The 12,815-nt window shown below is 41.6% G+C and overlaps 1 protein-coding gene and 1 long non-coding RNA gene across 5 annotated transcripts in view; one reads left to right on the forward strand and one right to left on the reverse strand.

Annotated features, from left to right (window-relative positions):
• The window catches only part of LOC148758511 (uncharacterized), a 209,843-nt gene that overhangs the window by 162,755 nt on the left and 34,273 nt on the right, over window positions 1-12,815 (forward strand). The gene's annotated exons all lie outside the window — the stretch shown is intronic.
• SEMA6A (semaphorin 6A) overlaps window positions 1-12,815 on the reverse strand; it is a 121,799-nt gene that overhangs the window by 51,338 nt on the left and 57,646 nt on the right. For all 4 annotated transcript variants that reach the window (XM_019746527.3, XM_019746523.3, XM_019746526.3 and 1 more), the window contains 3 exons: window positions 7,186-7,323; window positions 4,897-5,014; window positions 730-790 (listed from right to left, as the gene is read on the reverse strand). In XM_019746527.3, coding sequence (XP_019602086.1) covers window positions 730-790; window positions 4,897-5,014; window positions 7,186-7,285 — 279 coding nt within the window. In that variant the 5' untranslated portion in view covers window positions 7,286-7,323. The remainder of the gene's footprint in view (window positions 1-729; window positions 791-4,896; window positions 5,015-7,185; window positions 7,324-12,815) is intronic.

A 12,815-nucleotide genomic window follows, 5' to 3' on the forward strand; every position in this document is an offset into this window, starting at 1 on the left:
AGGAAAAAAGAATAAACAACTGTGGAAATTTCACATACGCATAAGATACCCAAATTTTTACTTGCTAAATTATGTTCATTTTGATAAAATACACGTGCTTGCTCTTTCCTTTCAGTTGATAAATCAATTTTCATTAAGTAGGCGTTTTCCATAAAATGTGGAAGTCATTTTCTTAAAAATAAAGGAGGCATTCACTTTGGGTGGACGAAGATTTAATTCAGGTGATATGCCTTCACGTAAATTCATGGACTAAAGGGATCGTCTAGTTCTGTGGCCGTTTTTATTCATTGAAATACCTCCATGTGGGGTTACCAGGGAAGCCTAGGTTATATTATATTATATTGATCAAATTCCTGAACCACAATAGTCGAATCAGACGTAGTGCTGCAAGACATGGACACATAACACTGAACCATTTGTGGCCCCAAGTTTTACATATGAAAACTGATACTTTCCTGGACAAACATGGCAATAGTTTGTTAGAGGAATTTAGGAATTACCTAAACCTCCAAAGTGTACGTGCTCACATATTTGATAAATAAAACAGGATGTACGTAACTGTTTCTGAACCTGTGTCAAGCCCTAACCTACCCCCAAATTAAGATTTCACAAAATGTTCCAAATTATTATTAGCCATGTCATCTCAATCAGTGCATTTAAAATATAGATACTCTTCAAGAACTATCCTAAGTGCCTCCATTTCAGAAAGATGGTTTTAAAACTACTTACTTTGCTACAGTATATTTCTTCTGTATGTGATGTTTCTATATCAACAGTATAAATATGGTCCCTGTAAACAAAGAAAAATTAATAGTGTCAAACACAAGAGTCAAGACAGTTCGTTTTCTCCCGAATGAGTGAGTGTGTGACTATATCATCCAAGGCAGATAAATCCACATCCATGTTACTGAGAAACAAGACGTCCACATTCAAGCATGCAGGTGTCTCTGTATCACACTCATCGCCTTCTGATGTGGTGGCATCTTGCTGTCTGTATGGACACCTTTTATGAAAACTTGCCTGTGTCTCTCTCATACTAGGACGTGACACCTGTATACTGTCATTCAGGAAAGAGGACTATGGAGGTTGAATTGGCCCCCAAACCGGAACACAGATGGGCTCACATCCCCTTTCAGGATCATCAAATCCATGTACCAGACACGTGGTGTTCAACGTGCCACGTCAGTTCATGCAGGGGGCTAACAAAAAGCTAATCTTCATCTCCATCTCTCTTTGGAAAATGTGTGTTCAGCTTTGGCTTTGATGATTTGATTGGCAAGATGGAAGATAATAAAGGTAGAATTACTTCCAGAAGTCACTCTTTTCCTCACACAATGATGGTCAATTAAGATCTAAAATGTACTTGGGCTAAAGTTTACATTTCTTGCTTCTGTTCACCTTCCTGTTTTGCTGAGAATTTGGTTGTCTTTACGATTTGCTGCCAATCTGCTCTTGGAAAGGGAGAAACGGAATCAGCAGCTCAGGTGTGGGGCTATATTTAAACATCCCCTTCTGTTTGAGCTGAGTACAAGGGCGTTTTTGTCTGGAATTCAGAAGAAAGAAAAGAACTACACTCAACTGGGGAGATGGGGGGCTAGTGAGGGAAAGCAAAACAGCTCATTTTCCCTTGAAATAACATTGACTTTTTCTAAAATGCAGGAAGTCCTGGGGCTGGAAAATTACCCACAGCTTTAAACCAGGACCTCAAGGCTCCCATGCTGACTTTCAAGCCCCCTCATTACTTAAAAGAAGCGGGGAGGGGAGAAGAGAAAGGAAAAAGGAAAGAAAGGAATTATCTGCTGTCAGGATTTACTTCAGTTTCCTCCCCTTCCCCCCCAATTCTTTGGAAATTTTTGCTACTGCTTTTAGGGAAGGTACAACAGAGAAAAATAAAAACAGGCTCTCTCATGTGAAAATAAAAGGAGAGGGCAAAGCGTTTGGCTTACAAAATTCTCTTGCCTGTTACAGAATGTGTGTGTGTGTGTGTGTATGTGAGAGAGAGAGAGAGACAGACAGACAGACGGGGGCGGGGAGAGAGATAGAGAGACAGACAGACAGACGGACGGACGGACGGAGGGAGGGAGGGAGGGAGAGAGAGAGAGAGAGAGAGAGAATGAGGAGCCTATTTTGTAAATTGCTGAATTGGGAAGTTCTTTAAACTTGAGTTGGGTGCCAGAATTGCCCTGCTCTTTAATTTCGAGGCAGTTTTATTGCATTCCTTTATTACTTGTTTGACTTCATTGGTGGTGCTGTGGGTCAGGCTCATTATTGGAATAGAATTGCCTATTACTTTGGTATCAGGTCTGAGATGACTCCAGGCTTTCCTTGCCCTGCCTCCCCTCAGAACTTTAAGTAGGAGCTGAATATATGAATTGTAAATTAAGAACTGATTAATATGCATTGGCAATTCCTCAGAAAGCTCTCCGATTGCCCCCTTCTGGCATGGCTGGTTTATGTTAATTAATAGTTTAGAGAGTAAAGAAAAAAAAATGAATTTAAAAAATGGAAAATAAAGCAGAACTGAAAGGGGTTCTTGACATCAAGCCCCAAGTTCTGATTGGAAGCTGGCTTGCCATTGCTGACCCCAGTTGTCTAGAAGAACTGGGAAGCCCTTTAAAAATACAATCTGTGAATGAAATCTCCTTTTGGACAGGGACGATCTTTTCGATATCCAAGAGAGCACATTACATTGCGCAGCAAATAGAAACAGGGTCGGAAGTTATTCCCAACGACCGCTGTGTGCATCCCAGGACTCATATGCTGCTCTTACTGAATTAAATTATTTGAACACAAACTGACTTAATCCTAGGACTTCCTCTTCACCCCTCCAGTAAGCACACCACTGAGTTGTGTTACCATGGTTTGAGCCTGGGGGAAGGATTTCACTTTGAATCATGTCACGAGCTGCCTAGGAACCTGGATCTCTCAGGGCAGTGTTGGGAAATAAAATGAATAGGGAGCGGACAGGTCCTAAACATGGCAGCCACAGAACTCCTTTAGGAATCCTTCCAAGGTGTGTACTGAAGGGAAGTGGCTGGGTAGAGAGTGAAAAGCAACATGGCAATGCTAGGGTACTACAGACTTTACCTCTAACAAAAGGCAAGTCGGTTTTATACTTTTCCTTTCATTTCTTCTTTCCCCTTTTTGGGGGGTGAGGGGTTAGGATAAGACTGTCTTGGTTTTAACAAGCGGGAATCATGGTCACTTTTGAGTTTGTGTAGCACCATGGTCCTAACTCAGGTGCCACCCTGGACCTGCAGGCCACACCCATGTTACGTCATCAGGTGTGAGGGCAGCCGGTTATACCATTTTTCCCTTCTAGAGACTCAACTACAAAGTGAACAATTCATAGAAGATTCTTGAGTCAACTTATTTCTCACAGATCCCATGTTTAATCATTTGTCTTGACCAGCTTTCAGATAATTGGGTACCAATGGAATCTTCCAACCCTGCTACACTGAGAAAGCCAAAAATGGTATTTAAGGAGGAGCTCATGTTCTGCCAGGGGTAGCTGCTGAGAACCTCATTAGAACGCTTTTTAGTGAATATGCACAATGACTCTCTCCTCGGGGAAATCGTACCACCTCCCTGCGCCGTAGGCTGCTTAGTACAGGGAGTAATGGCCCAGACTTGAAAGCGAGACCATCCTGTTCCGATCCTGCCTCTGCGGCTTTGACCCAGTCTTTGTACTTTGGTTTCCTCCCTTAAAACATGGGGATGGTAATGTCTCCTTCCCATAGGTCACTCTCCCCACCCCCCAGGATTGAATGAATTAATATTTATACAGAACTTACAATTATATTTGCAATGTATATGGCACATACAATTAGTATGTATTATATAAGTTTTTATGAAGTAAATTCTTAAAAAGTGTTTTGGCACTGCTGCCTGTGACCATATGTGGTGTACTTGCAGGGTATTTTAATCCAGCCGATTTTTTTTTTTTTTTACTTTATGCTGCACAGCTTGTCATTTCAGAACATCCAAGTGCTTCGAAGAAATCAAGCACTGTCGTTATTTACATGCTCTTTGCCTGTACGCACAGCCAGACAGGTACCACAAACACAATCTCTCCTCCTCCTTTCCAGTGTGCAGTGATCACTACAGACTCAGTGAGACCAGCCCGGAACCCCACCAGCTAGTGCCCTTGTCCCTGTTCATTTAGAATTATTTTGAATGAGCAGCGCCCCCCAAAAATGGGATCATTTATTCTTAGAATCCCAAGAGACTTCATTGAGATACTCTAACCCAAACTTTCATTTGACAGAGGACACTGTGGCCAGAGAAGTTGTGGTCCAAGTAAATTAACAGTAGAATTAAAATAAAAGCATAAATCCATGTAACCCATGATTAGGCAGTATTCTTACCATACCATTCAGCCTTAAGACATGGTCTGCTTAAATGACAATTCCCCGGTGGGTAAGTATTTTCCCACTAGATCCAAATCAAAAACTGCTTGGGTGCTACTGCCATCTGTTAAAGCAATGATATGTACTATATATTCACTGCAAAAATACAAACAGGTGTGGTATACACACACCTACACACACACTATATAATACGTGTTTACACATTCAACTTGATTTAACAAGCAGGTATCAAAGGGAGAAGTACTGTCCTGGGTGTTTGAGTAAATATTTGCATATATGTTCAGGATAAAGTGGATTATCTGAATCTAAGCTCCAAAATACACAATTATTTCTATCTAAATCACATACAGTTAACCAGACACAGAAAGTCTTGAAAGAATGATTGCTTGACAAACTAAAGTAGCCTTTAAATAAATAACGCTCTGTTTGGGAAGGTCATGATTTTTAAAATGACACGTAGCGGGTACATTTGGGTCTTGGGACCTTCGGATGCTCGGGAGGCAGAGGCGAGGACCAGGCCACTCACCTCGCAGCAACGTAGAGGGTTCTGTTCATGATCATAATCATCTGAATGTCCAGTCGGTGCCTCTGAGTGGTGTTCCGTGCTGGCTTGTGGCCCACAAACACCGGATACTGTTTTGTATCTGTGAAAAGAGAAGATGGGGCAAGAGAGGGAAAAGGAAATGAAGCCAAGAATGGACAGGGCAGGGGGAGGAGGGGGCGGCCACAAAACAAAACCATATTTAAGTCAGACCATGCCACAGTTTCCCATCTCCAACGAGTCTGTTATTCTAGGAAAAACAGTGACAGAAGAGTCCTCTTTAAGGATGATCAGGTTACAGTTTCATTTCCAGGTGATAATAAGCCTGAACTTGTATTTCTAAGTGTCACAATTTCTGACTTGTTCCTCTTTCTGGGGCTTAAGCTTGCAAGTGAACCCTTTACATGAAGGTGCTCTTTTCTTTCAGTTTTCTTTTCATCTTTTTTAGAGTGCTAAGCCTGGGGGGCAGTCTGCCAAAGATCTTGTCTCGGGACAAAACTATTTCAAAGCGGCTTTCCCATCAATCACCACAAAGGCAATGTGGTCTGGAGGCGAGAGCCCTCGTCCAGGAGCCAGAAGAAAAATACAGTCTCCACAGGCGTCCAGTTGGAATAATCCACCATTGAAGGCAGCCCAGCTAGGTTGGTTGGCATTCTAGGAACTGTGGGAAGTTCACGCTGGAGTGAAGCAATTGGCTAAATCTCACAGAAATGGGCGCTTTGACAGGGCAGGGTCAAACTGAGTGTAGCCAGTCAAATGATCTGGAATATTCCCTGACATGGAGAGTCAATGAGCATAGTTCTTCTTTCTTACAGTTCTCTTTGGTTGATAGCAGGCAATTTGTACTAATATCTGACCTTTAGAAATACCTACATCTCAAAAATTTCTCTGCCTTTAAACCAACAATCCAGAGCACTGGCATTCCTCCAAAGAAACTAAGGAGGAAAGATGAGTCACATTTAAAAGGCAGGGTTTTCCATGGGGGGTGGGAGGTAAATAATGACTCGAAAAGCATTCACAGATTTATGCTCAGACCCCTCCCTGGAAACCCCTGTAGTATCTGAGTATAACTTGCGTGGGTATCTATTAGAGAGCATCAGAATAGTTTATTCACAACCAAGCTTGGTATGGGACTCTCTTGTACCTCCCCTCCCACTGCTCCGAAATTTCATTTAACCACTCATCAAGGAGCTTGCTGAAACAATTCATGACTCTACTATCAAGGATTTGAGCGCTCACTGAAGTATGCTTTTCAGCAGCACATTTGGGCTGCGGTCTCTTTTACAGGAGTGCCAAAGACAGAATACCTGTCTCAAATGGAGATAAATCAATGCTTATTGAGGTTTGGTACCTTGCGTTAGGAGGACTCGACCACTTCAAGAGTGATGATCTTGAACTATGTGATTTGGCCTTAATCATGCCGACTTTTGTTGTCTAATTGTTTTATATGTCAGTCTGCTGCCTCATCTTCAAATAAAACTATCTCCTTTTCTAACCCAGACTATCCAACGGAAAGCTTAGCGGTAATGGATCTCATTAGTATCACATACTGAGTTAAGCACCTTTTATATGGTTAGTTAGTGTTTGTTTTGAGATAATTACTGGGAAAATCGGTATCTGGGGAGAATGTTCGCTTTCACCTTTAATGTGATAAAATATTTTGTCTTTTGAAGGGACGGAAAAAATGTAGTAAATTGGCTGTTCCATCCAACACAGAGGTAAAACTTTCCTCTTTTGGGGAGTCAACTGAATTCTTAATCATGTTGCTTTCTACCATTGATAATGAAGCAGAGACCAAAGGAAAGTTATGTAAACGGTTGAAATAGGTCCACTGGATTCAAATTCACTCTACCCAAGTCTAGCAATAATATAACTTCTAAGTGTAAAAAAAGTTAACTCCAAAGCAGTCTTATTATTTTCTGTTCTTGTAACAAAGCCCATGTATTAATTACATATGAAAATGTGCGATACTGGTGGCAATGCCCAAGTGACAACGATATTTTCCCACAGCTGGTTTCAGGCATGATCATAGCCTCCATATAGGAACTGAGACTTCATCAAAAGCATAGAGGAACATTTCAAATCCTCACACAAATATATCCCACGACAACATTTAATGGTATTGTAGAACAGGCATCCCACAGATGGGACTAGACTTGAATTAACTTTGCCACTCACACAAGTTAAAGTGAATCTTAATTTTTATGTTTTACTGGTTGATGCAGGCTACAGTGTCCGTACAGGGAGAGTGAGAGTGAGGTTGTGGGTACTTACAGTTGCCATGCGAAATACTGATTGGCTCAGAATCTTCTGGGAAACCAGCCCCAGCGAAGTGTAGCAGTGTGAAATATAGCAGCAAGGCTTCTGACCTCATAGTAGTTCAGCGGGGAGACTTTATTTCTCTACTTCACCCTGCCAAAGAACAAAACAGGAATTTGGGGTGGTTTTTTTTTACAAGTCAGCTTGATTCAACTCCATAAAATAAAATGGCCTTCAAGATAAATTTAAGAGAAAAGGGGCCTCTGCTTCATATTTTTTCCATTGTGAATTCACTGATTATTGTGTTTTACATAAGGAACCTGTATCTATTACCCACCGCACCTCTTTCCCAGGCATCTGAGCCCTTCTGCAAAGCTTCTCGCAAGCTCTGTGATACAGAGACTTACCTCCTTTGTCCTGAGCCAAACTCAGGTACAACTGAGGAAGCATTTTTTTTAAGGTAAATACTTTTCTTCGTAGCAGGTTTTCAGCAACAGGTCACCCCCCCCCCCCCCAGACATGTTTTATTTGGCCAGCCCAGAATCTTTAAAAAATTTGTAATTGCCAGTATTGAAAACTTAGGAGATTTCTAATCTTCTTTTATAAAAATTAGAATAGCTTTCCCATTGACCTAAATGATAGTACCTTCTAGGGCACCACAGCCCTGCCCCCGACACACACACCCTCTATCACTGGCCCCATTCACTTACTTCCATGACCTCCCTGACCGCTTAATTGAGATTTCCACCCCTGGTTTATGTAATTCTACAGTAATTCAATAATGACCTCAGACATAAATAAAACCACATAATCTATGTTTAAAAAGAAAGAAATTGAGCCTTTTAGACTCTGAAGACTAATACAGGGAGAATCTAAAACCACATCCTGAAATGGTATTGTTGATTAAAAAAAATCAGATCTCTGTATATTTTAGTCTCATGCTACCTTGCAGTGAAATCATAGTAAATAAAAACGCCAGATATACTGTTCTACCCATCCGTATTTCCTTAGAGATGCCTTTTATGGGTAGAAAACTTCCAAATCTTAGAAGTAAAAACCATCCCATGTGGAACTGCTGCATACAGTGAAAGAAGGCTCCTAGTATAGTAAATATCGCATAGTTCTCAGGCATATTTCAAATAAGTGTTGATTTATCGGGAAATTAATGTAAAATGGGGATATCTTTCCATCTCTCCTGAGTAGTGAAGCCAGCCCTAGAAGGAGCCTGTCAAAGATGATCTTTTTTGAACAAAGCTATTTTATAGTAGGCCATCAATCATTTAAGATGTGTGTGTGTGTGGAAAAGACAAACTTAGTAACGTAGACATCTTTGAAAGTTAATTTGGCAAGCAGACTGCTAACTTCTGCTTTTTAGAACACCACTTAATATAAGATAGCTACGTCTCTCTTCTTCATGTCAAAAAAAGCATTAACAAGTCCCAAGGGTTGCATCACAACTTATAATTTTACAGACACAGCTGGGTCTTAATCATTTCTTCTTCAGTTGAAAAGTGTACATTAATTAATTTTCTTTATCTTGAAAATCAAAGAGGGAGAGAGGTTGAAAGAAAAGCCTACGCAATTCCATACCTCTAGCTCTGATGTGTAGATTAAAATTAAACTTCAAATGATTACTTGTCAAAAGGGCGCTCTGTTACCAAGAATCATAAACATGTATTTATAGGTAGGTTAAAAGCAAGTCCATTCATTCATTCACTCATTCACTCAGCCATTCATGCATGCATGCATTCATTCACTCGTTCACCAGTTCTTCCTATTCTGGAGAATCTGATTCCAAAGGGAAAAAGTTCTGACGTGCCCTTATTTGCTTCTCATGGCTCCTGTTCAGCATAAGATTAAAGAGGTGAAATCAATAATAAGAGTTAAGTAAAACATAAACCAGATACCAGTCAGCTGTTACATTTTAGATGAGAAAGTATATGGGGAAGAGGAAGTGGCAACATTTACCAGGGGCTCCAGAGCAGTATTACGCTATTATACAGAGGACATTACCTCCGAATTTGCAGCGTGTAATGGAAGAATAATGGCGATCAGAAGGATGATTCTCATTCCTTTAGAAGTCTTTGGGAATATATGAATACTTTTAAAGATTAATTTTTCTTGACACGATAAATGAGTCTCATCCTTCCACACTTGCATTCATCTTTGTATAAATGTTCTACAAGCTAACGAGACAAAGCCCTGCTATTTTATTACATCTGCCAATTTTATTTTTCTCTATCTTAAGATGGCATGGGTTAGATACAATATTCTCAACCCCAGAGGCTGGCAGGAAGAGCAAGGCATGTAGAATAAACCTATTACATAATCCAATGGCTTTTAAAAATCCTTACGCATACATAGCCAGGATCATGGCTGAGATGAGTTATTTAAATATCTCTAGGTTTACACTAGGGCTCTATGCCCGGAAAAATCATTGTTTCATATGTCTTTCTAGCATCATATCATCAGGCTGTTCACATGTCCATCATATGGGAGAACGTGTCCGGGAAGTACTGGTGAATCTTGGCCAGTCCACGTGAACGCTTTACGCTTTTCTTTAGCTGAGGTTTTGATGTATTATCCCCTTCCTACACCACTTTGGGCTCTAACCCTTGTAAATACGCAGACAGTTATATTCTTGCTGAAATGATTGCTTTGTGGAGAGATCCGCATTCGTTCACATTGTCATTTTCCACCCTGCAGCACATGAGTTGGGTCTCCCTGCTAAGACCACAGCAACACAAGAGTTGTACTGGCCAGAACAAGAACAAAAACTCTCCACTGAGTTTCAGAATCTTGAGCTAGCTGGGCGGTTGCAATTAAAGAGGCTATTTCAGTAATTTTTGAAGTTTGAAAAGTGCTACTACCCCATGTAGCATATTTATAGGCATCTGCAGTGATTTGCTGGTTTCCTCTCTGTGGCTGTGCTTACAGTCCAAATATCACTCAGACAAAAAGCAGCTATCCAGAAAATTAGATAATGGGAAGACTGTCAATATGAGTGTTCTAAACAAAAGTAAGTAATCTACTTCAAAAGCAAGCTAATTATGACTGAATTCTCCATCTAATTGTCTCAACCTTCCATTATTCTTAGCTTGAAGAGAAATGCCCTTCGTAAAATACACCATTACTATGAAGTTACAATCCTACTCTTCCCCAACCCACAAAATTTGTGGGAAACCTTAAGAAAGTCTTAGTTTTAATAGGCGTGTGTTGGTGAATTTATTAGATTTATTTAGGTTCATCTAAAACTAATTATACAACTTTACTCTGAGTCAAATGGGCAAGAATGATGTTGACTTTCTGCACACTCTGAGCCAAGAGAAAAATTGTTTTTACTGTAAATTTCCCCTGACAATTTTAAAGACCAGACTTAATAATAGAACTGTGATGCCCAGGCAGTGCTGTGACTGTTGGCCGCCATGAGCTAAATGAACTGTGCAGAATGCTAACTGGCCAGGAAACTAGCCTTCAGATATTCCACGTTGAGGACCACATGATGGGGGCTAAAAAGAGGTCTGTTCAAATATCCTGTGACTGCATTTGTGTTGACTGTTTCCAAAAGGATCAAATATTTTCAATAACTGGAGCTTCCATCCACCCCTCCCCCCATACCCTTATCATAAAGTAGCTCATTGTGTCAGCAAAGCATGAAGCCGTGGGAATGTCACTAGAACTGACAGAGAATGAGGTCACAAATTGCCACGTCTGACTTCTGAAGAATCAGGTTCATTTCACAGAGCCATTAGGAAGCTGTGACAAGCCTACCACTCACACTCACCCCAACACTAGTTCTAATCCTCTCCCCAACGAGTCCCCCAAATCCTGCCCTGGAAAATCCTACTTGGGCTCACAAAACTTGTCGGACTTGGCCAAAGCTGGCTCACAGAGAAGAAAAAACTAAATTAGTTGACAACATTTAGGGGGAAAAAAAAGATTTAACATACAACTCCAGATTTCTGTTTCTTAGATAAAGAAAAAACAGACATCTGGCTTTGCAGGCCAACACTCCACATGGCCCGCATGCCAGAGGTGAGCAGAGGCTGCCCGGAGTAGAGGGGCTGGCCCTCTCCAATTGGAAATATTCGCAGCACTTTTCATCGTCTTAGCAAGCCTTCCTCACCCACTAGCCTTACTGCCGGACCTCTGAAAGCTCTGAGGGCAACCTCCATGCCACTCAGGAAAAGCATTTAAACATCACCATTGCTGCATAAGGTAGTCTGCTTGTCTTGACTGTCATATGCAGGTTGCTGTGTGTCAGTCTTAACAAGTGAACCTGGTGGGACCTAATGTCCACACACACAAATGAGTGGACATTGCTTTTTTTAAAGACCCAGTTGGGCTCCTCCATACACTGTTTACATGTCCAGCTACAGCAAACAATTCCTCAGTGCACTTGCACTTGTATGGATATAGTTTTTGTCTGAGCTGGTACAACAACAGCATGTTCCAGAATGTTGGCATCCAGTGACCATTTTAGTAAGAAGTGGTGAAATAGAAAAATAATGTAATCTGGAAACTAGCAAATGCAAAATGCTCTTGATAATAGCGCTAAGTGTGGCCTAGAAATAAAAGGGAAATGATAGTAGTAGTACTTTTTCAACGAGGAAAATCATTTACTACCGTGTTTCAGCAATTCTCTTAAAAAGTACATTTTCTGCTGACATCTTCGGAAGTTTTAAAGGTAATCAATAATTCATGCTGTCTTTAACAGAAAGAGGGACACGCTAATGGTGGGCAAGTCACATAGCTTCACTGCCTCCTAGTTTCCTCACCTGTAAAATGAAAGGATATACAATGTAATGGCCTATGAAACTCCTTCAGGCTCTGAGACTGGACAGTTCTAGGCGATTCTGCCCCAGTGAAGAAGGGAGTGGGTAGGGGGTGGTGATTAGGGAGGACAGAACTTGGAGTGACCCTGAACCAGGCCACCCCCTGGAACCTGTTTCCAAGGCCAGGGACACCACCTGACGGTAGGGGTTGGGTGGGAGGGTTAGGAGCCGAGGCAGAGTGGGACGCTGGAGCTCCATGCAGTGGGAACCGCGCAGGGCTCTGGGGGTAGAGGTGGTGTCAGGCTCTCTGAGGTGACTGCAGAGGTCGGGAGGAAAAGCTCCATGCACCTGGGCAAGTGCTCTTTCTATAAAGAACAGGGCTGATGGTTTTTCTTCATTCTTTCCTGGTTGCCCCTAAACTACATTCGGTTTGGAAACGTGGGGTCATCAGCGTGTGGATGAGTGGGGTTGTATGTGGCACACGCGATGAGACAGGCTCTGTTCAGTGTTGCTGTCAGCGGGCTGTTGCAGGCACAGGGTGAAAGTTGTGAATAGTTCCTCAAGCTGGAGCATGTGCTACTGCATTCGTTTCAACACCAGGACACAGTTCAAATTCCATAAGTAGTTCTAACCTGGCCAAAGAGACTTCCGTTGTTACCAGTTAATCGTATTCTTCCAGCTTTCTGGCCTCCTCATCGTTGTCTTTACAGGGCGATTGTATTTTAAAAATCTGAATCGGAAGTGGTTTAAAAGCTCCTGCATGATATAGAACTATTGCTAATGTTGGGGAACAGAAAGAGCAGAGGGTCAAAACATGGGGTGTGAATCCCCCTGTTCCACTTACTGGCTGGGACCTTTGGCAAAACGCTG

Source organism: Rhinolophus sinicus, chromosome 3 (assembly GCF_057876585.1).
Source record: "Rhinolophus sinicus isolate RSI-liver-muscle chromosome 3, RSI-T2T, whole genome shotgun sequence".
Lineage (NCBI taxonomy): Eukaryota > Metazoa > Chordata > Mammalia > Chiroptera > Rhinolophidae > Rhinolophus > Rhinolophus sinicus.